We start from the raw sequence: 22,677 nt of genomic DNA, 5'->3' as shown, positions 1-22,677 counted from the left end.
TAGAAATTTGACCCACATGTATGAAAAACAAGCTTCCTTTTTGAAGCAGTTAATCAATGTTACAATAAAACCATTGCCTTATGTGACATAAAGGCCTTTCTTATTTTTTAAATGAATTTCAGGTCTTGGTTACTCTACACATTATTCAAGGTTAATAATCTCATTATTTTTTAAGGGTCCCTGAACATATAAACTCTGAAAACTTAATGACTACTTACAACCAAGGTCATGGTTAATAATTTAAATCTTTGAAGTTCTTATGTCAAGCCCCAGATCCGACTCTTTTAATTAAGTCTTTAAAGTTTCTGTCTCTCTGTTACTAAACAAAAGCTCTTCTCAACTTACAGTTTTGTAAAAGTTTGTTGGCAAAGTTAAAAAAAATTAATGGTTTCATACATGATATTTATAATTTCATTAAAAAATGCTCACCCTTGTACCCCTGAATGTCAGCTTCTATTTTGCACATTGCTAACAATTCTCCAGTCTAATATTTCTCCAAAGTAAAGAATGCATGTGCCTGACTTACCTGGTTCACTGCAAAGACGATCTGATCATACACATCTCTTTGCGTATACACTGCATATGTGTCATCCATTCTGTCTATATATCCTTTTAGGAAGAGGTGCTTGAATGCTATAGTGTTCTCTTCCTTGAAAGCTACCACCATCTGGTTACTCAAGCCAAAAAAGATCAGCTTAAAAGAAAGAAAAAGAGGGTGAAACAGCAATGAAACAAAGGTCTCCACTAAATGATTAATTCATCTATTCAAGATTCAATACCTAATTAATTCCTAATATATTCTATAGAAATTAAACATTTGGCAGTTGGGAACTAATTTGTCCTTACAGATAAGGTGGGTTTCTAGTTTTAAACTAAAATAAACTGACTTTGCATACTTTCAACATTTATTTTCATGTACGATATCACTTATGACATTGTCCCCACCAATAAAAACTTTAGGAGCTCTGAGAAGTCCTTTAGGAGTTCTTTAGCTCAGAGGAGCAAGATAACTTTGACTAAGGAAGATGGAAGGTTTCCTAAGGGAAGAAAGAATAATAGAAGCCCTGTAGTAAGTGCATAACTTGGGGCAGGGGACATTTGAGGAGTGTGTGGAGAAAGCTAAGAAGGTCGAGTTGAACTTAGCACTTTGAGGGGGACACTGAGGACACCAGCATAAGTCAATTAGAGAAACAGTGAGGAAAAATGTGAGCAGAAACACTGAAGTCAGATGGTGCAGGAGCTTGAAGGGCAAGTAGAAGATTTCAAAATGAATTCTTCAGGACATCAGGAAGGCTTGAAGCAGGTGTACAATAAAAGAAATTATAAGAAGAAGAAATATATAAGTTTAAGCTCTTCTTAAACAAATATATAAGAAGAAATATATAAGTTTAAGTCTTATAATCAAACTATATTTCTAGGACTAATTACCAAAACTGTGACAATGAGACCAAAAATAAAAATATTCTTTCAACTCATCTCTAAATCTAAGTATATTAACATATATTCCAGTGCCTTTGACTGTGTGGATCACAATAAACTGTGGAAAATTCTGAAAGAGATGGGAATACCAGAGCACTGACCTGCCTCTTGAGAAACCTATATGCAGTCCAGGAAGCAACAGTTAGAACTGGACATGGAACAACAGACTGATTCCAAATAGGAAAAGGAGTACGTCAAGGCTGTATATTGTCACCCTGCTTATTTAACTTCTATGCAGAGTACATCATGAGAAATGCTGGGCTGGAAGAAGCACAAGCTGGAATCAAGATTGCTGGGAGAAATATCAATAACCTCAGATATGCAGATGACACCACCCTTATGGCAGAAAGTGAAGAGGAACTAAAAAGCCTCTTGATGAGACTGAAAGAGGAGAGTGAAAAAGTTGGCTTAAAGCTCAACATTCAGAAAACGAAGATCATGGCATCTGGTCCCATCACTTCATGGGAAATAGATGGGGAAACAGTGGAAACAGTGGCTGACTTTATTTTTGGGGGCTCCAAAATCACTGCAGATGGTAATTGCAGCCATGAAATTCAAAGACGCTTACTCCTTGGAAGGAAAATTATGACCAACCTAGATAGCATATTCAAAAGCAGAGACATTACTTTGCCAACAAAGGTCTGTCTAGTCAAGGCTATGGTTTTTCCAGTGATCATGTATGGATGTGAGAGTTGGACTATAAAGAAAGCTGAGCGGCTAAGAATTGATGCCTCCGAACTGTGGTGTTGGAGAAGACTCTTGAGAGTCCATTGGACTGCAAGGAGATCCAACCAGTCCATTCTGAAGGAGATCAGTCCTGGGTGTTCTTTGGAAGGAATGATGCTAAAGCTGAAACTCCAGTACTTTGGCCACCTGATGCGAAGAGTTGACTCATTGGAAAAGACTCTGATGCTGGGAGGGATTGGGGGCAGGAGGAGAAGGGGACGACAGAGGATGAGATGGCTGGATGGCATCACCGACTCGATGGACGTGAGTTTGAGTGAACTCCGGGACGGGAGTTGGTGATGGACAGGGAGGGCTGGCGTGCTGCGATTCACGGGGTCGCAAAGAGTCAGACACGACTGAGCGACTGAATTGAACTGATACAGGCTTCCCCTCTGACTTATCGGAAACAACATAGAGAAACACTTTCACTATTGGGACATACATTATCACTTGGAAATTAAGAATTTCAATTCCAACTTGCCAAGTATATTGGGAATCAAACAACCATTTTTATGTTGATAATTAGAAAGAGCATGTGTCTCTAAAGTATTAATTCTGCCACTGGCCGTACTAGTCAGTACTCGTCATGTGGCATTCAAAAAACTTTATAAATATCAGCTCCTCATTCTGTAAACTGAAGGAGTCCAGTATTTATCCAATAGAAGTATTGCTGAAATTAAACAAAATAATGTCTTGGAACAAGATAATCACTCAAATGTCAGTTTCCTTTACACAACATCTAGCATCAGAAAGAAACTTAGGCAAGAATCTCATCAACTTCAGTGAATGGAGAAAGTAACATCAACATATATACACTATCATGTGTAAAACAGATAGCTGGTGAGAAGTATACAACACAGGGTGTTTTCAGTCTGGCATTCTGATGACCTAGAGGGAAGAGAGGGGAGGGAGGTTTAAGAGGGAGAGTATATAATTACGGTTCATCTGCATTGCTGTATGGCAGAAACCACCACAAAATTGTAAAGCAATTATCCTCCAGTTAAAAAATAAATAAATAAAAGAATTTCACCAACTTCATATGATTGTCAGCTTCTAACAATCGAGAAGAACTTGTGCTCAATAATCAGCTAAAATGTGTGATTTCAGAGTTAAAAAAATTCTCCTTAATCCAGTCATTTATTTACGTATGCATTTTTCACCAAATTAAGAAAAAATATAAAGTAAAAAATAATAATTTTAAAAAAAGAAAAAATAAACCTGTCACCTATTTTTCCTATTGAAATATGCTTTTATTTTTGCTCTTTTGCTTTAAACAAGAGATAATTACTCTCACTACAGGAACATACCTTCACAAGAGTAAATTATAAATATATATGAAGAATCACAAAACATAATTTCCCCCCAAAATGTTAAGAGAAGCCAAGGAAATGAGATTCAACATCTCCTAAAATGAAGTCTCATATTTCACTACCTATGTTACTCCTTTTAATCAGCTCCACACTGTTCTACTTCAGGGCTCTCAGAATCACAGGGATGTGAGAATCCAAATAATTATGAAGAGAGAGAAATTTTCAGGCAACTAACTAGGAAAAAAAAGAATTCTCTACTTGGGCAACAGCTAGCTTCCAAAGTTGATTCAGAAACCTTCAGCTAAACTTCTTGACTGGAAGCAAAATATTAAAATTTTCTTTTCCTGAAATCTAGTTACACTATGTGAGTAAAATTACAATTTAATGAAAGATGAAAAGAAACAAGTTAGGGGGAAAAAGTCTTCTTTCACAAATATGGAAGAGAGAGGATTTAAGATTGTGTATCTCCTAATTTATTGTTATGAGGCATATAGTTAAAAAGTTATTTAAAAACAAAAGAAAACACATAGTCATCTTTGTTAGTAAAAGAAGACTTTGCTAAACTCATGATCTGAGGTGCCTACCTGTATAGTCACCATTGCAATTTTTAGAATTTGTATGGCAAGTTTCCAGGGTTTTCTACCTCGAGCCCAGAACTTCTCACAAGGATTCATGAAAAAAAATTTGAGTTTTCGTCTCATCTGGTCTTCTAACAGAAGTTCCTCAGAGGGAGATGTATGCTGGTTAAAAGTGCAGCGATTTTCCTCTTCATGAGAGCTGCAGCTCCTTACAGCAGCCTCAGGATTTGCCATTTCTAGGAGGAAAAACAAAAAACAGAACTGTAAGTAAAGCAACATCTATGTTCTTTGTTTTTGCAGGATGGTTGATGGAGTCCAAAGAAAAGATGTGCTTTCAAATAAGCGCCATTGTTTTAAACTGCACCTTCGAAAATCAAGGAACAGGACAGAAAGCCGAGAAGTAAACCCTATGGTCAATTAATCCACCACAAAGAGGCAAGAATATACAATGGAGAAAAGACAGTCTCTTTAATAAGCGGTGCTGGGAAAACTGGATAGCTGCCTGTAAAAGATTGATCTTAGAACATTCTCTAACGCAATATACAAAAATTAACTAAATGGATTGAAGACCTAAAGATAAGACTGCTGCTGCTGCTAAGTCACTTCAGTCGTGTCTGACTCAGCACGACCCCATAGACGGCAGCCCATCAGGCTCCCCGTCCCTGGGATTCTCCAGGCAAGAGTACTGGAGTGGGGTGCCACTGCCTTCTCCGAAAAGTAAGATTGGATACTATTAAACTCTTAGAGGAAAACATAGGCAGAATACTCTTTGACATAAATCACTACAGTATCTTTTTTGATCTGTCTCTGAGAGTAACGGAAATAAAAACGAAAATAAACATATGAGACCTAATTAAACTCAAAAGCTTTTGCACAGCAAAGTAAACCACAAACAAAATGAAAAGACAACCCACGGACAAATATTAAAAATATATAGGAGAAAATATTCGCAAATGATGTGACTGACAAGGGATTAGTCTCCAAAATTTATAAGCAGCTCATGTGGCTCAATATAAAAAAATCAAACAACCCCAATCAAAAATGGGCAAAAGACCTAAATAGACATTTCTCCAAAGACTTGCAGATGATCAAGAGGCATGTGAAAAGAAGCTCAACATCACTAATTATTAGAGAAATGCAAAGCAAAACTACAATGAAGTATCACCTCACATTAGTCAGAATGGCCATCATCAAAAAATCTACAAACAGTAAATGGTGTGTGTGGAGAAAAGTGAACCCTCCTATACTGTTGATGGGAATGTAAACTGATACAGCCACTATGGAGAACAGTACAGAGGTGCCTTAAAAAACTAGGAATAAAACTACCATATGACCCAGCAACCCCAACATGTTGTTTTTTAGTCACTAAGTTGTGTCCAACTCTTTTGCAACCCCGAGGACTGCAGCCCACCAGGCTTCTCAGTCCGTGGGATTTTCCAGACAAAAATACTGGAGTGAGTTGCCATTTCCTTCTCCAAGGGATGTTCCCAACTTAGGGATAGAACCAGCATCTCCTGCGTTGGAGGGAGGGTTCTTTACCACTGAGTCACCAGGGAAGCCCACTAATGGGCATATACCCTTAAAAAAACTGTAATTCAAAAAACACATGTACCCCAATGTTCATTGCATTTATAACAGCCAAGACATGGAAGCAATCTAGATGTCCACTGACAGATGAAGGATAAAGAAGTGGTACAAATATACAATGGAATATTACTCAGCCATAAAAAGGAACGGATTTGAGTCAGTTGAACTGAGAACAGACAACACCTAGAGCCTGTTATACAGAGTGAAATAAGTCAGAGAGAGAAAACAAATATTGCATATTAATGCATATATATGGAATCCAGAAAAATGGTACTGATGAACCTATTTGCAGGGCAGAAATAAAGATGCAGACATACAGAACAGACTTGTGGATAGAGTGGGGTAAAGAGAGGGTGGGATGAACTGAGAAAGTAGTGTTGAAATATATACATTATCATGTGTAAAATGCATAGCTAGTGGGAAGCTGCTGTATAACACAAGGAGCTCAGCCCAGGGCCATGTGACTGTCTAGAGGGGTGGGATTGTGGGGGGGTGGGAGGGCGGCTCAAGAGGGAGGGGGTATATGTATACTTATGACTGATTCATGTTGTTGTATAGCAGAAACCAACACAACATTGTAAAGCAATTATCCTCCAATTAAAAAAAAAAAAACTACAATGAAGATATTACCTCACACCAGTCAGAATGGCCATTATCAAAAAATCTACAAACATAAACGCTGGGTGTGAAGAGAAAGACCCCTCCTACACTACTGAAGGGAATGTAATTTGGCACAGTCACTATGGAGAACAGTATGGAGGTACCTTAAAAAACTAAAAACAGAGCTACCATATGATCCAGAAATCCAAGTACTGGGCATATACCTGGAGAAAAACATGGTTAGAATGGATACATGTACCCCAAGGTTCACTGCAGTGCTGTTTACAATCCCCAAGACATGAAGCAACCTAAACATCCATCAACATGTGAACAGGCAAAGAAGATGTGGTATGAATACATATATGGAATATTAGTCATAAAAGAGAAATTATTCCATTTGCAGCAACATGGATGGACCCACAGAAGATCATGCTAAATAAATGACATCAGAGAAAGACAAATATCATGTGATATCATTTATATGTGGAATCTAAAAAAAAAAAAAAAAAAAGTCATACAATGAACTTATTTACAAAGCAGAAACAGACTTCCAGTCACAGAAAACAAACTTATGGTTACCAAAGGGGAAAGGTGAGAAAGAGTTAAATTAGGAAGTTGGGATTAACATACACATACTGCTACTGCTGCTGCCGCTTAGTCACTTTGTTCTATCTGTGTGACGCTATGGCCTGTAGCCCACCAGGCTCCTCTTTCCATGGAATTCTCCAGGCAAGAGTACTGGAGTAGGTTGCCATTTCCTTCTCCAGGAGATCTCCCCAACTCAGGGATCAAACCGAAGTCTCCTTTATTGCAGGCAGATTCTTTTACCACTGAGCTACCAGGGAAGCCCCAACATATATACACTGCTATATATAAAATAATCAACAAGACCTACTGTATAGCACAGGGAACTCCACTCAATATTCTGTAATAATGTAGATGAGAAAAGAATCTGAAAAAACAATAGATATATGTATATGGATGACAATCAATTAGCTGTGCACCAGGAACTAACACAACATTTTAAGTCAACTATAATATAAAGCAAATTTTTTAAAAAATTAAAAAATAAAAGAATATGATTACAATTATAAAAAAATAAACTGCATTTTGGTGTTTACAGAATCAATTAGAACATAGCGAGTCATTTTTCTTTTCATTTCAGTCACTGAATGAATTTTTACCCAGTTGAAAACTACCAAGTTCAAAGGACTGCTGTTAATAGAAGATTATAGTACCAATATATAGTACGTATATGCTTTTTGCCTCATTCAGTAACAGACATAGTTAGAGTAGGGTGTCCTGAAAGCGCTGGAAAGGTTTCAGAAAGCAGGCTGGACTCTGAAATTATGTGCTAAATTTTGTATATATATATGGATATGGGCAATTTTCCTGGGGAGATACAGTTTTATCAGATTATATAAAAAAATTTTTTTAAAACCATTGAGTTAAAGGTAAAAAATGTGATGTAGAGAACAAAGATCCTGTTTTGTTTCTAATCCTGGTTCTACACTGAGACACTTCTGTGACCTTATGCAAGTCATTCAGCCTGTCTGAGCCTCAGTTTTCTCTTCTGCAAAATGGGAATAAGAATATCTACACCTTCATGTGTTTCTAGTGAGAAAATGAAAATAAAGCCCTTGCACAGGGTCTAACACTAAACCATCAGCCTTACTTTCCCTATAGCCCCAGCAGACATGGCAGCTTCCTAAACAGCCAACAAAGTTCTTAAGAGACAGTGTGAGCTTCAGGGGACTTACAAAGGAGGTCTGCAAAGACTCAGAATCTCAATTTAAGTTCAAATCCCAATCAGCAACATCACTTGCATTAAGCTTTTTGTTGAGGGCCTTTATATTTATACAGCACATTTTACTTTTCAAAGCACTTCATACTTTTTTTTGTCCCTTTGAAAGGGATAGGCCTGGTTTTACTGTCTTCATAGTCAGCTTATCCAAAGTGATAAAGAAGTCACTTTGTAAACTGGAACCCATCCTGGACTGTCCCTCAGACTAATCTTGATATTATGGAAACTTCTTCAAAATAAAATACCACAAACCACTATGGACAGTATTGTTCTTTTTTACAGAATAGAAAGGCTGATTCTGTGTGATATTTTTACCAAAAATTCTACTCAGAGATTGGGATGTGGGGAAGAGTCAGAGTGTACTAATACAATACCTAACAAGTCACTGTTTAGGTGCTTTCTAAGTCTAGAATCCAACATTTGGTTCTGAGTCAAATATTGTTAGCACACCCAGCATCTCCAAACAGTAGATACTGACTGTAAAAACTATCCATGAGGAAGGTTTTTAAATTTTTGATGAATGAAAAGATTAATAAAGATACTGCTGGGGCAATAGAGCATACATATATTTACAATAGCATATGCAGTGCTTTCAAAGTGAACTAATTATGATAGAATTCATTAAAGTATGGTTGCTGTGTGTGTTTAAATGCTTGTCCAAGTCTGAGTACAGTAACTCCTGGATAAAGACATAGGGAGAGAAAATAGATAATCCCTTAGGATTTTCACTCAAGAACACTTTATTTCCTTCTTCAAAAGGGTATATTAATATTTTCATCAGCATTTAAAGACACTGTATCTATGGGGTTTCTAAGGAAGCTGATTCATGCCAGTTCATGGAAACTCACAGATGAACAGTAACAAAAGAATGGAACTGTTAATAATACAGCCTCTGTTAGTGAATGACCGATTTGAGCTCACATTCAGCCCTTTTTAGTTTTGATACAACGAAAATTAAACTATAAAAAAACTATCCACACGCCGTGTAACAGTAACCATTAGGAACAAAGTGGAAAAGAAGCCAAGCACAATTAACTTACTCAGCACATCGCGCACCAAGCTTACGGAGAGGAAGATGTTACATTCACAAGGACTGACCCAGAAGCCCATCTGAAGGCGCACTTTAAAAACGGAGACTGTCCGAACCCCTCGCCACTGAGAGCGAGTCGCCCCAAACCCTGCACACCCACCCGGGCGCCGCGCAGGATGCAAGGTCCGTGGAGACGCGGGTCAGGAGAGTCGATCCGCAATACTGGGTTTGGTCTTACAATCTACAAACGAACACCCTGAGGTTCTTTATTCAGGGCCAGGACAGGCTTAATTGTAGTGAACTGCAGAAAGTTAAAGCCGAAGAATACGTGTAAATATTAACAGCCTCGCAGTTGATGACAAGGACGCGAGCTCCTTTCACGACCGAGAGAGTGCTTTCTCCCTGCGCCGGGACGCCGGCTTTGATCTTAAGTACATCCTGCCCCTTCCTTCTAATAAAACAGCACTCCGAGTCCGGAGAAGTTGGCTGTGCAATCAGCAGACCGCCACCGAGCCCCGAGCACCACGCGGCAGGCCGCCCCCTACCCAGGCGTCGCGGGTGAGGCCCTGCTTCCCGGTGGCGGCGTGCCACAGCCCGAGTCCCCCCAATTGCGGGGGCGCCACTGACCTTGTGAGGGCTGCAGAGCAGCCGGGGGGCCGAACCGCTGCAGCTCGCACCCCGCTCCCTCCTGTGTCCCCTGCATAGCGCCGCCGTCGGACCCGACCCTCCCGCCGTGTATCACGGATGGCTGGAGACGCAGCAGGCTCTCCCTTCGCGCCGCGGGCGCCGTTTCCACGACACCTGATGCCTCGGGGTGCGGCTGGGCTCGGCTCACCTGCGGCCGCGGCGCGGGAAGCGGGGTGCCAAAGAGGGCCGGTGGGGGGCCTACTTGGCGGCCCGAGCCGCGGCAGGTCAGCCCACTCTGGAAGCCTCTAAAGCCCAGCTCAGCCCGGGGTTCGACGTGAGCCCAGCGGCGGTGGCATTCTCCCTCCTCCGGCCGAGTGAACCCGTGACCCGCCTCCGCAGCTCCGCTCCCTTCCACGCCCCTTTCTGCAGTGGTCTTTCTGGACCTGGGGGTGCAGGAGGCCGTCTGAACTAGCCTAGGGCCACCCGGGTCTCTTGGCGCCTCACTCCCTTCGCGCCCCTCCCTGTCTGCGTAAACGATCCTCTCCGCCCTGCTCGGGTTTCTCACGTTGCTCCAGAGTTGCGCTGCCCGGGTGCGAGGGCGTGGGCTCCTGGCTTCCTCTCTCTACGTGGGGCTGCGGGGAAGGGTGGGTGCGTAAAAGAGCCAGGCAGGATGTCAAATGCCTGGAGGCATGTGAGTACCCAGTCCTCTCTAGCCGCCTTCTATTCTAATTTTTGTAGACAAAAGAAACCGGGAAAGGGAAGATCTTTCAAACTTGAGCCTTGTACCCTATCGAGGCCTTTCGGTTTGAGGGAATTGCTATAAAATTAGTGGATGTTGACTAGACTCTTCTAAACTGGATGTCGAATCTGAAAGAGCCCTGAAAAGCTCTTAAAAGAAATGTGACTGGAAATACTTGAAGTAAAGAGTCTTTGCTTGGCCAGACTTCAGTCAGGTTCCTGAAACCTTCTCCTAGGCTCATCTGTGCACTTCCTTCTAAAATCCAGTTTTAGCAAGAACTTTACTAAGTCAGTTTAACTAGCAACACCCCCCTCCACCCCAGTATCTGATGATCCTAAATATATGATCAGGTTCCACATCTTCCACCATTCCCCAGGTGATGTCTGATCATCCTGGCTCTTTTTCACAAGAATCCTGCTAGATTAATTTCGCCAGAACTCCCCTTAGTCCTATTTTCTCTTAGTAATTTTCCATCCACTGACCCCCTACCCTGCAAATTTCCACTTGCCATGCTGTATTAGGAGTTGAGTTCCATTTCTCCCTACACTGTAAAATCCCATTGCAGTGGTCTCTAACTGGATGGACTTTAATCTGTCATTGACAATTTTTTTGAGAATAGATCTCCAACTGTAACCTTTTTCTTCATGAATTCTTTTTTTAAATTAAACTCATCAGGAATAATGAATCAGGAACTTAGATTACTTTTAATGATACCAATTTGGATTTGTTTTCATTGATTTCTTTCTTTTTTTGGCTTTGAGCTAGTTTGTAAAGGTCACTGAATTTCCATAACCAGTCATTCCTCAAATCATATCAAGAGCTTTTAGATATTTTACAAAAACTTTTCCAAATCCTAAACCAGAATAATTTGCATAGGTAGTTTATAAATGGGAATATCTTTTCTTGCAATGGGGTACAAGAATTTTATGCTGTTCGTGAACTCGAATTTCAAGTGCTGTGAACAAGGTAGTCACAGGGGTCTAATTGGCACATTCAATTCTCAAGTGCAATTTGGAAAACGTAATTTAATCTTTTATGCCTCTGTGCCTCCACATTTTGCACTTTCTCCACCATAACAGTGATGGTGGGAGTTTGAAATGCTTGATTGTTCAGGAACAATCTGAACTTTAGAGGGTTTTGCAGGCCTAAGTGCTAGTCCTAGTTAGAGCTGAATTAAGTAGGCTGGTGAATAGAAAAGGCCAGGCTTTGGAGTCAGGCAGATGAAATAAGTTAGTAAGTCATTTCTGACTCTCTGTGACCCCATGGACTATAGCCTGCCAGGGTCCCCTGTCCATGGAATTCTCCAGGCAAGAACACTGGACTGGGTAGCCATTCCCTTCTCCAGGGGATCTTCCCACCAAAAGATCAAACCTGGTGATGGGATCTGCATGGGGGCCCGTTGTTAAAATGGCTCACTGTGCTGACCTCACAAACAAAAGATAGTCACAGTGACCCATGAAACTGACCACATTGCTTAAGCGACATTCTGTTTTTGCTGCTGGCACTTACTTTCTCAACATTATGTGACCGCCCTGCCATGGGACACTTGAGGCTCTCTCAAGACTACATGATGGCCAGACTCCAGTTCAGGCTAAACTAACCATCCCGCTTCAGGGGACCTGATTTCCCATCTACGGGGTATAAGAGGGATCCACCAGAACGGTGGGCTGCTGGTTCTTCTCAAGGGCCATTCTCCCTTTCATTCTCTTTAATAAATTTCCTTTTCTCTGCCTGACTGCTGGGCTCATTCTCTTTTTCTCCACACTCGGCTTACCCTGGGGTGCCCTACACTGCAGGCACATTCTTTACCAACTGAGCCACCAGGGAAGCCCATGATGTCAGGCACCTAGGGGCCCAAATTCCCTTCTAAGCCACCTACTGCCTGGCCTCAGGGAATTGCTTAAGCTCTCCACCTTCCCATTTTCTTCCACATATAATTTGACTAAAAGGAATAATGAATTTTAATTAATTGGAAGCATACAAAGCACCCATTACTGTGCCTGGCCTATTTTATACACTTGCAAATATTAATCCTTTTTAAATTTTTATTTTTGAAAAATCTAAATTAGTGAAAAACTCAACTATGTTCATAGATTGCAAGACTCAGTATTATTAAGATGTCAGTTCTCACCAAGTTCATTGATAGATTCAATCCAATCTCAATCAAAATTTTATACAAACTGACAGGCTATTTCTTTTTTCTTTTTTAATTAATTATTTATTTTACTTTACAATATTGTATTGGTTTTGCCATACATTGACTTGAATCCTCCATGAGTGTACATATGTTCCCCATCCTGAACCCCCCTCCCACATCCCTCCCCAGTCCCTCTGGGTCATCCCAATTTAATGGAAATACAAAGAATCTAGAAGAGCCAAAGCAATATATTAAAATAATGGCAAAATTTAAAGACTTGCCTTACCTGATTTCAAGAGTTATTATAAAGCTCTATAAGCATGACAGTTTGGAGTTTATGAAAAAAGACATACAAAAATAAAACAGAATGGAACAGACTATCAATTATATATATTTCTATTATCTATCTATTTTGTAGGAATCTATCAAAATAGATTCCTAGCATACAGTCAATTGATTTTTAACAAAGGTGCTAAAACAATGTAAAGGGGAAAATTAAGCTTTTGCAATCAACATAGTGATATTATTGGCTCAGAGCAATATATACAATACAATATATACTGATGGTGGTGGTTTAGTCTCTTAAGACGTGTCTGACTCTTGCGATCACGTGAACTGTAGCCCTCCAGGCTCCTCTACCGGTGGGATTTCCCAGGCAAGAATATTGGCGCATTTGCCATTTCCTTCAGGGGATCTTCTCGACCCAGGGATCGAACCAGCGTCTCTTGCATTGACAGGCTCGTTCTTTACTGCCGAGCCAGCAGGAACAGTACTGACATCGTCTAAAGGAAGACAGGGAATATTTACATGCTATGCTATGCTATGCTATGCTAAGCTAAGTCACTTCAGTCGTGCCCGACTCTGTGCGACCCCATAGACGGCAGCCCACCAGGGTCCCCCGTCCCTGGGATTCTCCAGGCAAGAACACTGAAGTGGGCTGCCATTTCCTTCTCCAATGCATGAAAGTGAAAAGTGAAAGTGAAGTCGCTCAGTCGTGTCCGACTCTTAGCGACCCCATGGATTGCAGCCTAACAGGCTCCTCCGTCCATGGGATTTTCCAGGCAAGAGTACTGGAGTGGGGTGCCATTGCCTTCTCCGAAATATTTACATACAGAGTCAAAAATTAAGGTAAACATTTCTGGAAGCATGTCAGGAGCATATTAGAAAGGTTAATATCTAAGAAGTCTGTCTTGCTTGTAACTTGTCATATTTTAAACTGTATTCCTGGCTTTGCTGTTGAGTACTTCTTACAAATAACATAAATAGTAATATGCTTTATATATATATACTATATAATTAATGTTTAATATATATGTATATAATTAATAATTTATATACATATAGAATACAAAAATGTGCTAATCCAGTGGATGGTATTTTGAGAAATAACATTTTGTAAGAAAAATAACTTCATAAATTGGTGATTTCAACATATTTATATGTAATATTATTGCTCTTGCTAGGAAATCCCAGTGTTACATGGTTTGAATATTATCTAATCATGTTTGCTGCATTTTTCAGAGTTTGAATATTCACTAAAAGATACAGTTCTTTGTAAAACAGACCACATATTTTCATAGTGAAAAAAGTAATTGAACTTATAAAAAACAACAGATACTCTAATGCCCAATCTGATAATACTTTTGGAAACACTTTTAACCTCTGAACCAACATCAAACACAGAGTAAGAGGAATTTTCTCTCACCTGGAACATTTGTTGCAAAACAAATATCAAATCTATTGGATAAGGCAATTAATGTTTATGTGTTTTAAGTTCTCATTTGAAGAATAAGTTTTTAATATTAATTTTTACTTTTTATCTATAAAAATTATTTTTATTTAGAATTTATTTTGCATTAATGCTTACCTCTTTTAATGATTTTATTATGAAATATCTATAACAGGTAGTGTACAGCTGAAATATACCATCTTGTCCAATATATTGGTTCATCATGATAATAAATGACACTTTTGTTATTTTTTTAAAAAAACAGAAGGAATCTCTGGAACTCTTAATATAACCCTATCACAGTAAAATTGTTGCTTATTATCATGGTTACTATTATATTTTAAAAACGTGAAAAAGGGTTATGAAAAATATAAAATAGGTCATTATTTCAGGAGTTTTTTTTTTGCTGTCGTTGTGTCTGAATCTTTTTTTTTAATTTTATTTTATTTTTAAACTTTACATAATTGTATTAGTTTTGCCAAATATCAAAATGAATCCGCCACAGGTATACATGTGTTGTGTCTGAATCTTAAAGATTGATTTCTTTTGGGAATTTGGAAACACTACCGCAATAACCAGTGAATCCCCTATAGCCTTCTTGGTAACTGACCCATGGAAAAGAGCTTTTTTCACAACTTTATCTTCTTCTCAAAAATCCTGTCTGTTTCAGAGTAACCTAGGTCAGCTGAGAGCCTTAGGAAACATGAGTATTAAGTCATGCATAGTAAAGTGGAAGTTGCTCAGTCATGTCCGACTCTTTACAACCCCATGGACTATATGGCCCATGGAATTCTCCAGGCCAAAATACTGGAGTTGGTAGCCATCCCCTTCTCCAGCAGATCTTCCCAACCCAGGGATCCAACCCAGGTCTCCCGCCTTTTAGGTGGATTCTTTACCAGCTGAGCTACCAGGGAAGTCCAGGTCATGCATAGTCCATCCAAAATATTTCCTACCTTTCTTTTTATATCTGCACCACTCATCTTATTTACCTCTTAGTTCCTTATCCTTTTTAAAATTAAAATGTTTATTTATACAATACGTATATATTCAAGTATATCTTGAGAATTTCCTATATTCTAGTAAGAGTATTAGGTACTACGGATAGGAATATGAATAAAACATAGTTCCAGCTCTTAAAAATCTTACAGTCTAGAAGATAATTTTTTTTAATTAAGAAAAATTTAAATACAGAAAAGTACAAAAAAAAACCCATTAATCTCACTCAATATTCACAACCTCAAATGCAACAAATTTTACATATTATTTCATTTCCAATCTTTTTATCTAATGAAAAATAAAACATTGTAAAATTAACAATCCCTCCCGAAATGGAACTTTCTGTCATGAATGGGTATGAATCATCTCAATAGTTCACTTGTAATGTTTTCCTCACATACATGTGCCCATAATAAACAGAAGTAGCTCATACATGTTTTTGTCAATAATGGCATTGTTCTGTACATAAGTCTTCAACATTCACCTCACCATTTTGGCTCTGAGTTATATCCATGCAAGTTTATTTATTTTAGCAGTTTTATGGCAATTTATTAACTGTACCATAGCATTCGATCCATTTCCCTACTAATGGACATTTAGGTTGTTTCCATCTTTTGCCATTACAAAAATTTTACAGTGAACATATATGAACCATTTCCTCACATGTAAGAATTCCTCTAGGGTAAATATCCAGGAGTGGAATTGCTGGATTATAGGATACATACATTTTCAGTTTTACTAGATACTGCCAAATAACTCCCCAAAGTGGTTGTTCCAGATCATTTAATGAACATTATATGCTGCACCTTCTATCAAACAGATTCTGGCACTGGGGATGCAGCAGTATAGTAAAAAAGACAAAATAGTTGGCCCTTATAGAGTTCATAATTTAGTGGCAAAGAGAGGCAACAAGTATAATAAGGAATTTATAGAGTGTCTTGAGTGCATGTGTGCTAGGTCACTTGAGTAGTGTCTGACTCTTTGCAACCCTATGGACTGTAGCCTGCCAGGCTCCTCTGTCCATTGGATTCTCCAGGCAAGAATACTGGAGTGGGTTGCCATGCACTCCTCCAGGGGATCTTCTCCATCCAGGAATCAAACCTGTGCCTCTGTCTCCTGCATTGACAGGCAGGTTCCTTACTACTAGCACCACCCGGGAAGCCCATAGAGTGTTTTAGAAGGTGAGAAATATTGTCAGAAAAAATCAAGCAGAGAATGGGAAGGGAAGAGAATTGAGAAGTTGCCATTTTAAATATGGTGAGGGTAGGCTCAATTGATGCAGAAGGAAATGGCAACCCACTCCAGTGTTCTTGCCTGGAGAATCTCATGGACAGAGAAGCCTGGCAGGCTACAGTCCATGGGGTTGCAAGAGTTGGACACAAGTTAGCGACTAAACCACCACCAGGCCTAATTGAGAAGTTAGCATTTTGGCAAAAACGTGAAGGAGATCTGGTTTAAGTGTTCCGGTCAGAGGGAACAGCTAGTGCAGAGCAGGACCATGCCTGGTGTGTTCGAGTAACCCCGAGGAGGCCAGTGTGTCTGCAGAGGTGTGAGCCACAGGGAAGAATGGTGGGAAATGAGACTAGTAGCGGGCCAGATTAAGCTGGACCTTGTAGGTCATTGTGAAAACTTTGTACTTAGGCTTTTACACAGAGTGAAATGAGAGCCTTTGGAGAGTTTTGAACAGATGACTGGTATGATATGACCTATGTTTTACAAGTGCATCCCTCTGAGTGCCATATCGAAAATACATCCCAAAAGGGTGAAGGATGGAAGCAAAGGCCTCAGAGGATGATTCTTGGGTCTTTGCCTAAATAACTGTAAAGATGGAGTGGCCATCACTTGAGGTGAAGAAGACTGCAGGATGAGCAGGTAGTTCATCAGTTCAGCAGAGAATCAGGAGTTCAGTTTTGAACTTGTGTTTGAGATGTCAGTTAAGTTGCTTCTCAAACTATCTGTTGGAAGCAATGTATTTGGTTTTGTTTCCATTTCTCTCAGACTGATATTTCTGTGAAATACAATACAAATATATTCCTAGAAAATGGAATAAAGACATTTAGAGTACAAACCAGTTTTTTTCATATGTGATAAAAACCAGTAACTCTATCAAAATGCTAGAAAGGTTTTAAGCAACTTTGATTTCAGTACTTCTTTTGTTGTAGATTGTTAACAAATATTTCCTGGACTGGTAACAAATATTTCCTGACTGATTCTGATCCGAGGGTCACACTCTGGATAACCCTGTATTAGACATCCAAATGGAAATGTCTAGTAGACAGTTGAATATTCACATCTACCTTCAACTGTCATCAAAGGGCAGAGGCAATGAGAGTTTCAAATTAATTTTGATTCAACAATCACCATTGAGCATATACCACATTTTTTTAAAATTTTATATTGTATATATATATATATATTTAATTTTAATTGGAGGCTAATTATTTTACAATATTGTGGTGGTTTTGAGCATATACCACATTTGAGGCACTATGTTGGCCTTTTTAATGGCAGTGCTATGAGGGAGGGACAAATTAAGATCTGTGGGTAATCTGGACAAGGTAGTAATCTGGTATCCCTTTATACTAATATTCTTTAAAATTTTATTTTTACTATATATCTAGTGGGAATAGGGAAAAACTGATTTCTGCTAACAAACATGTATATGGTTTCTTTAAACTGAAAAAAAAATGTATTAAACACAATTTTCTAAACTAGTTGCTTCTGAATAGGTTTTTACTGGGGACATACGTAGCTGTTCAAACTTTAAATATGAAAACTGGCTAAACTCAGGAATGGGAACTTTACCCTTTTTAAAAAATTTTTGTGATTTGTACCCTCATATGGCAAAAATATTAACATGATTTTGTTTCAAATCTGAAGCTACTTGGTTGAGAGAAGAATTAATTTTATCTCTCTCCTGGAATGTAAGAAGTCCCCTGTGGAAACCTGAACTAACAGACTGTTTCCAATTCATACTGTGAAGAGTTATCTTTTTTGAAGAAAGCCATATTCAGCAGCATTGTGGGCGTTCTCACTCTTTATGTGACTTGGCTCCGAGGAAAGCATTATTATCCCAGATTTTGCAGAAGTAAAACAGAGTTAGAGGGAGTTCAACTGCTTGTCTGAGGTCATTTATCCAGAAAGTGACAAATTTGGCTCTAACATAATTTCTTAACTTTATACAATGTATTATTTGAATGATCCACTTAAAAAAGTAGAATTTAAAGTACCTTGATAGCATTAATAAGTATACACATAGAATTGGTTCCTGATGCCTGTTGATACTGTAGGACTATCACCTCTGTACGACTCTCTCACTCACCAACTGTTTCTGGTGTTAAGAGTGGAGTCTCATCTATACTCACAAATAAGTCCACTCTGCTACCACATGGCCCTGTGTTCTCCTCTTCAACTCCTGCATTGGTCCCTCTGGAGACACAGGCTGCCCACAGCCTACAGACAGTCCATAGGCGCCCACCTTCATTTGGGGGAAGTACCAACAGTTTTGATGGGAGTGAGGGTTGTGCTCTCTTTAGTCACCATTAGACTCAAGCCATTCTGTGCAGAAGTCATAAGAAAGCCTATCATCTCACTTTAGTGTTGTACATATTCTCATTTCTTATAGAAGTTTCCGTTCATTTTTTCCCCCTAGAATTGCCACAATTGGTCTTCTCCCCAATAGATAAAGCTTTGTTCCCAGGTCAGATTTTTTTTTGGTCTTTTCTCATTTCTGAATCTGAGTACTCTTCTGGGATACTCCTCAGTTCCTCAGGTAGTAGATTATGATAGTTTTCCCAAGCACTGTGCAAACGTGTCAGAATCCCAGCAACTTGGGGCTCAAACAGAGACAGTTCCTTCTCTCCCACCCTTTCTCTTTCCCATGCATACTGATGCAGACAGACAGAATACTGGAGTGGATAGCCATTCGCCTCTCCAGAGCATTTTCCTGACCTAGGGATGGAACCTGGGTCTCCCGCATTGCAGGTGGATTCTTTACAATCTGAACCACCACAGAAGCCCAACAAAACACATAATGACTCCTATTAAGGGTATTCAAGCTCTAGTTGCTGAACTAACTCTTAAACAGAATTCTGAGTAGGGGTGAGGAAATCAAGTCCTAAAGTAGCAAAAATCTAACTCATATCTAATTTGTGAAAGTGAAAGTGTTATTCACTTAGTCGTGTCTGACTCTTTGAGACTCCCTGGACTGTAGCCTGCCAGGTTCCTCTGTCTATGGCATTTTCCAGGCAAGAATACTGGAGTGAGTTGCCACTCCCTTCTCCAAGGGTTCTTCCCTACCCAGGGATCGAACCTGGGTCTCCCTCACTGTGGGGAGATTCTTTACTGTCTGAGCCACCAAGGGATTACCCTCTGTAAACCCAATCTGAAGTTATCAAGATGTCCTTAAACCATCAGAGAAGTATTTTTAGTAACAGCTTCTTGACTCATTACATTCTCATTCAACTAATAAGTTTAGTCACTCAGTCATGTCTGACTCTTTATGATTCCATGGATTGTAGCCCTCCAGACTCCTCTGTCCATGAGATTCTCGAGGCAAGAATACTGGAGTGGGTTGCCATTTCTTTCTCTAGGTGATCTTCCCCAACTCAAAGATCGAATCTGGGTCTTCTGCATTGCAGGCAGCTTCTTTACCGTCTGAGCCACCAGGGAAGCAACTAATTAAACTAATTTTTAAATATCTTCAAATTGCCAGCAGATTTCACTCAGCATCCCCTGGGAGAGCATAGAAGTGTTCACTAGCCACCATGGGGACCACATCCATGAAAGAACATTCATTTATAATTTGAATTTGTAACATGAAGAAATTACTGAACATTTTCCATTTGATTTCTAGCCTTCTTGGTATTGGGATCTATGACTCATTCCTCCAAATGCCATCCTTTTGGGATGTCTGTAAAGATGACACAAAGGCTTGATGCTTGATGTATCATCCATATCACAAGGTTATAATATTTACTTCCTTAAATCTGGCTGCAATGAAGTATGAATTTTTTTAAGAAAAGAAAACTCTTTGGAAGAATACAAAGAAACTTTTGTTAGAGAGCTTTATCTAGATTTGGTCTCAAGAAGAGTTAATCAATTAAATGATTCAACATATATTAAATACCCATGTCAGATATTGTGCTAAACAACGGCAGTATAATGGAATAAGACACTGTCCCAGCCCTAAAGTCTAACGGGGGAGATAGCCATACAAACAAGCCATTGCCACACAATGTAATAGTTGCTATAAACAAAAAACAGAAGAAGCAGTGACTAATTCCGTTGGGTGTCTGGGTGTCTTTCAGGGAATATGGTATTTAAGTTGGTCCTGAAAAATAGTTTACTGAATAATGCAGATGAAGGAAGGTATTAGAGGTTGAGTAGAGGTAGACGTGGATGCACAGTTATTAAAGGGCAAGGCGTATTTAGGGAGCAGTCCAGGGCTCTGCATAACCGAGCTCCGCCTCTCATCCTGGGATACACAGACTCCCGGGCCTGGGCAGTGGTATGCCAGGAGCTGCGGAAACCCCCAGGGTGAGCATGTCACAGCTGCCCAGGGCTTTTTTGAGTTTATTCAATGTTATGTCCATTTTAGTTAATAGTGATTTTGGACAGTTTCCCCAGTTTATTGAAATATAAATGAATAAGGATTTTAGGCATATTAAAAAACAAAGGCAAGCATGAACACATTGTGGAGCAGAATGCTAAAACCTCATGAATTTTTTGTATGAAACAAACATCTCTCAGTTGCAGAAGTCCATTTCAAGCTGTAACCCCTCTGTCTGTTACCAAGCCCCAACCTTTATGGTTCCATGCCTCTCAGCTCTTAAAGGGGGTCAACTGAAAAAAAAAACTGCACTAAAATGTGGATTAAATTAAGGTGAGAGGCAGGAAGTGAGGTTAAAAACATAACTCATTATCCTCTGGATATCTTTAAGGTATCCTTCAGAACCTTATTTGTACAGGGTTTCATATGCCAGATTGAGAATATGTAAGCAGGGTGCTAAGAGGATTGAATTTCTGTTTCAGAACACTCTGTGGCCCTGTGGCAGATCAATTAGAGAACAAGAGACAGAACAAGTCAACAGACTATTATTACCACCTAAAATAAGTCAGAGGCAGTGAAGATGGCTAAGAAGAGATAGATTATTTGAGAGATAATTTAGAAAAGGAAAATGACAGGATTTAGAGATATTGACTGTGGGAGGTAGGAGTCAGGGGTGACTCAGATTTCTTGCTTTGCAAACTAATGGACAGTAAAGAAGTAAAAAAAAAGTTTCTGAAGATATCTGAAAGACATATGAAAAATAATGACTGATTTTTTGCTTCTGCTAAAATGTGATGCCTCTGGCACAGTAATTATTCATTATCTTTATTTAGCAACCATTAAACACCATGAACTGAGCTAGATATACTTGAAAATATCCAAGAGGTAGTGGAAATTCAGGTCTGGAATTTAAGAGATGTTTTAGGCTGAGAGTATAAAAATGGAAGTCATTGATGTGTTTGGAGGAATGGTTGAAGCTAAGCAGCATGGTTATGATGCCACCAGGAGAGTGCAAAGAGTAAGAAAAGAAGATTTTTCAGGACTGAGTCCAGGAAAGAACCTTTCCATGTGAGAAAGTGGAAGAGCCCGGGAAAAGGTTTTCGCAAAGTCACAATAATAAGACTTCCTCCTAGTTTTGTTTTTTAATGACTGATTTAGTAAAATTTATTTGCATTTTTGCATTTTGAAAAACATAAATTCTTCAGATATTTGAAAGAATGTACATGATCTTCCTACACACCATATAAAGTCATCTTGTTCAGGGTTACTAAATTTCAGATATGTTATGAATCTATAAGCTGTTGCCAATATTTTCGTTTTAATTGGGTGTAAAATAGTAATTTAGACCAATTACAGAAATCAATTGAATTACTTTATTAAATGCCGCCAGCTTAGAAATGAGGCATTTTTAATTATTTTTCTAAAGGAGGGGAGGGCGAGTAACAGATGAACTTTACCGTATGGATCCCTTTGGAGCCATAATTATAGATAAAACGAACCTTGGTGTAGCACAGGGATTTAATCAACTTCTCCTGGAGATTCATACTTTCATTTTGGCTCACACTCTGTACAAAAGTTGTTTTGGCAAGAATTAAACGTAAAACGTGAAAAGTTCCAGGACACCGCGAAACCCGATCGAGCCGTATTTTTTTCCTTCAGACGGAAATCTAGGGCAGGTTCCAGGGAGGGCCTCAGGTCGCAGCTGGGGAGGCAGAGCAGCAGCCCTAAATCTTCACATCGTCCTTCGTTCCCTGATGCTAGAGACCTCACCCTAGAACGGTTCT

The 22,677-nt window shown here is 39.3% G+C and overlaps 1 protein-coding gene across 5 annotated transcripts in view; it reads right to left on the bottom strand.

Annotated features, from left to right (window-relative positions):
- MCOLN3 (mucolipin TRP cation channel 3) overlaps positions 1–10,361 on the bottom strand; it is a 34,542-nt gene extending 24,181 nt beyond the window's left edge. The window contains exons 1-3 of one of the 5 annotated variants that reach the window (XM_044944770.2): positions 9,742–10,361; positions 4,100–4,329; positions 527–694 (exon numbers count right to left, since the gene is read on the bottom strand). In XM_044944770.2, the coding sequence (XP_044800705.1) occupies positions 527–694; positions 4,100–4,329; positions 9,742–9,817 (474 nt within the window). In that variant the 5' untranslated portion in view covers positions 9,818–10,361. The remainder of the gene's footprint in view (positions 1–526; positions 695–4,099; positions 4,330–9,741) is intronic. The other 4 variants (XM_044944771.2, XM_006047533.4, XM_006047534.4 and 1 more) reach the window with 4 other exon arrangements.
- Positions 10,362–22,677: the final 12,316 nt, after the last annotated feature.

Source organism: Bubalus bubalis, chromosome 6, assembly GCF_019923935.1.
Source record: "Bubalus bubalis isolate 160015118507 breed Murrah chromosome 6, NDDB_SH_1, whole genome shotgun sequence".
NCBI classification, from domain to species: Eukaryota; Metazoa; Chordata; class Mammalia; order Artiodactyla; family Bovidae; genus Bubalus; species Bubalus bubalis.
This window is presented reverse-complemented; position numbering and strand designations above follow the sequence as displayed.